The 3,378-nt window shown below is 36.5% G+C and overlaps 1 protein-coding gene across 3 annotated transcripts in view; it reads right to left on the reverse strand.

Annotated features, from left to right (window-relative positions):
* Window positions 1–3,378, reverse strand: part of LOC106870427 (peptidyl-glycine alpha-amidating monooxygenase B) — a 62,863-nt gene that overhangs the window by 35,186 nt on the left and 24,299 nt on the right. For all 3 annotated transcript variants that reach the window (XM_052972071.1, XM_014916494.2, XM_014916495.2), the window contains exons 2-3: window positions 916–1,170; window positions 213–267 (exon numbers count right to left, since the gene is read on the reverse strand). In XM_052972071.1, the coding sequence (XP_052828031.1) occupies window positions 213–267; window positions 916–1,113 (253 nt within the window). In that variant the 5' untranslated portion in view covers window positions 1,114–1,170. The remainder of the gene's footprint in view (window positions 1–212; window positions 268–915; window positions 1,171–3,378) is intronic.

Here is a 3,378-nt window from a genome sequence, read left to right on the forward strand (position 1 = left end):
TTCTCTCAAGATACTTGGCCCGAGGCTATAGTAGAAGACACTTGCCCAAGGTGCCATGCAGTGGGGCTGAACCCGGAACCATGTGGATCGTAAACATGCTACTTACCACACAGCCACCAAACAAAAGCAAATTTGCTCTAACAACAAGCAAAATCCTATTTTGTGAAAACTCATCCCAACTATACATAAAGTGGATTATAAAATAATTTTACCAATATAATTGGTTTCCTTGGACAGCTTTTTACTGGTGCATAAGTATTCATCATCCTAAAACAAAAGAGCAAATATCATTAGTGGCTTCCCCACCAAAAAAAAAAAAAAAATCTAAAGGAAATTAAATTCATTGACAATTCCTAAAACAGTAAAATTAATAGAAAATAAAATTCTGAAAGTATAATTCCAAAACACAGGCAATCCTAAACTTTGACATTATAACCTCAGGAACTATAATGAAAAGACTGGGTCCGATGACAGAGCTCTGGAAAGGTTCTTATGTAGTCCCTTGACCAGCTAGAAATAGCAGCCAAATCTTCAAATTACACCCTATCACTTAAAACAAAAAGGAAGGACACATTGAATAATATTGTTCTAGATACACTGTCTGCAATAAAAAGAGAAAAAATGCTGGATGATCATAGATGGAATGTATTTGATAAAAAGTCTCCTTGTCAATTCTGATCATAGTTGATTATGTCTAGTCAGTAGTTTTGGGGATGAGCATCATCACACCCTGTCCTCATTCACTGCAAATGACCAAACCAGCAAAGCTGCCTCCATTCATCGACAGTCACAACACAACATTAACCGGACCAAAGTAGCCATTTAACTATGACAAGGGCTTTCTGGTTGGGCAGTTATAAGAAACAGTGATAATATCAAGAAAATTAAGAGAACAGACTGAGAAATCCTACTTACCTTAGATGGTCTGGCTCCAGGCATAGTGATTGCTATTTTCTCTAGATCTAAATCCTCAAAGTTTTTCACCTTCCTTGTCACTGGATCTAAACAAGTATTTTTCTCTGTGACTACATGAGTAGTAATAGTACCTAGGAAAGTGCAGACCAGCAGTAACAAAGCCAACAGCAGGGAGGTGTGTGGCAGAACCGAGATCATAGTGACTGTGAAAAGAGTCCTTCCAGCTGGGCAGCTAAACAAATTTTAATTCAATACCTATAAAAGTAAATCATTTACACAGTTGAATTATATAAGGAGGTGGTCATACAAGCATACAAACATACACACACTATAGAACGATACAAAAGATGATTTGTTTCAAACAAGAAAAACAAAGTAACCATGTTGCTTTCTTCACCAGTTTAATATTTGTTGTTTTGGGATTTTTTTTTCTTTGATTTCTCTCCCTCCATGAATAACTCACTTCCTCGAAGACAATCTGTTGAACTCCAACCAGTATGGTTTCCGGGATGGGATGGTCACAACTATAATGTACTTGATTAGAGGTCTGCTAAATCAAAACTGACCTGACAGTCAATTACTTCATACGCACACACTGAGAACAGGTACATGAGAATATGAAAAAAACAAATGTGTGCATGTGTGGGTGAGAGGTTGCTTGGGTGGGTAGGTAGATATATATATATATGCATGTATAAACGGGACAGCCAGATTAAAACCACCAATGCCCTAAGCATAGCCTGAAAATAATTTCCCCACTCAAATCTCCTATTACTGAAATACTAAAAAAAAAAACAAATACCTAAAAGTGCTGAATGTGATATATCAGATTAAATTCAGTTTCCTTTTAGGCTATCTCGTAGCCCAGATCACACAACAATATTAAATATCTAGATGTTTTTTAAAAATTTATTTATTCAACATTAAACAGCAGAAAGCAATATAAAGAATCTACTTATTCACAGTAACAGGAAAAAACATGCAAATTTTCAAAACATTTTTATTGATTTAAAAACAAAAAAAAATCTGTTTGAAGAAAATATAAATACAAAATTTCATAGAAATTTTCTTTTCAAGTTTTGAAATCATAAATTCAAATAAAGTAATGTTATGTTTACCAGAATGATGATATTGTATGTATATTTCAGATATTTGAGATATTTTATGACAATAAAAGTCACCTATAGAATACAAAATTCAAGTTTGCAACACTGACTAGCTATACCAAGAAACAGACCAAGAGAACATAGCATACTTTTACTTTGTGAAGTGGCTTAGTGATATGTTTAAAGACTACTGTTACTTGGTGGATAAAAGCATCATATTCTTGCCTCTTTAATTCTTTTGATCTCAAACATACATGTTAGAGACCACAGACTACAGGAGGTGGAGAAGTTTACCTATCTTGGCTCTACAGTGACCTACAACCTATCCCTTGATGCCGAGCTCAATATACGCATTGGCAAGGCAGCTGCTGTGATGGCCCAGCTCTCCAAACGGGCATGGGACAACAATAATCTGACCAAGACCACAAAAATGAAGATTTACCAGGCATGTGTACTTAACACTCTAATGTATGGCAGTGAGACCTGGACGCCATACACACGCCAAGAGAGTTGCCTAAATATCTTTCACCTGCACTGCCTCCGAAAAATCCTTGGCATCAAATGGCAGAATCGTGTCCCCCAACAAAGATGTCTCAAGCAAGCAGGAATACCAAGCATGTTTGCATTCTCACACAAAGACATATGAGATAGCTTGGACATGTTAGTCGTATGGAAGATGGCAGAATCCCGAAGGACATATTCTACGGAGAGCTTCCTAGGAGCACTAGGTCTGTTGGAAGACCGTTCTTACGATACAAGGAAGTTGGCAAAAGGGACATGAAGGCCTGTGACATCAATATTACCAACTGTTGGTAGAGTATTGAGGACTGTTTTTTTGTCGTCATATTGTCTCAGATGTTCATTTAGTCGTTCTGCAATATATAAATATACACACATACATACGTACGTACGTACATACACACACACATAAAAACGTAGAGACACATGTACGTATATATACATACACATATATGTAGACACATACACATATATGTAGACACATACCTATACACACACAGACGTACGTATATATACACACACACACATACGTATACACAAACACACACCTACACGTATATGTACAGACATATACGTACGTATATACACACATATACGTACGTATATAGACACATAAACGTACGTACGTACATACACACACACACGTACGTACGTACATACATACAAAGACACACACATACGTACATACGTAGATACAAACACACATATACGTACGTAGGTACACACACATATACGTACGTACATACACATACACACGCACACATACGTACGTATACACACACGTCAGAACGTATATACACACACGTACGTATACTCACATACGTACATATACACACGT

Source organism: Octopus bimaculoides, chromosome 12 (genome assembly GCF_001194135.2).
Source record: "Octopus bimaculoides isolate UCB-OBI-ISO-001 chromosome 12, ASM119413v2, whole genome shotgun sequence".
Taxonomy (NCBI): Eukaryota; Metazoa; Mollusca; class Cephalopoda; order Octopoda; family Octopodidae; genus Octopus; species Octopus bimaculoides.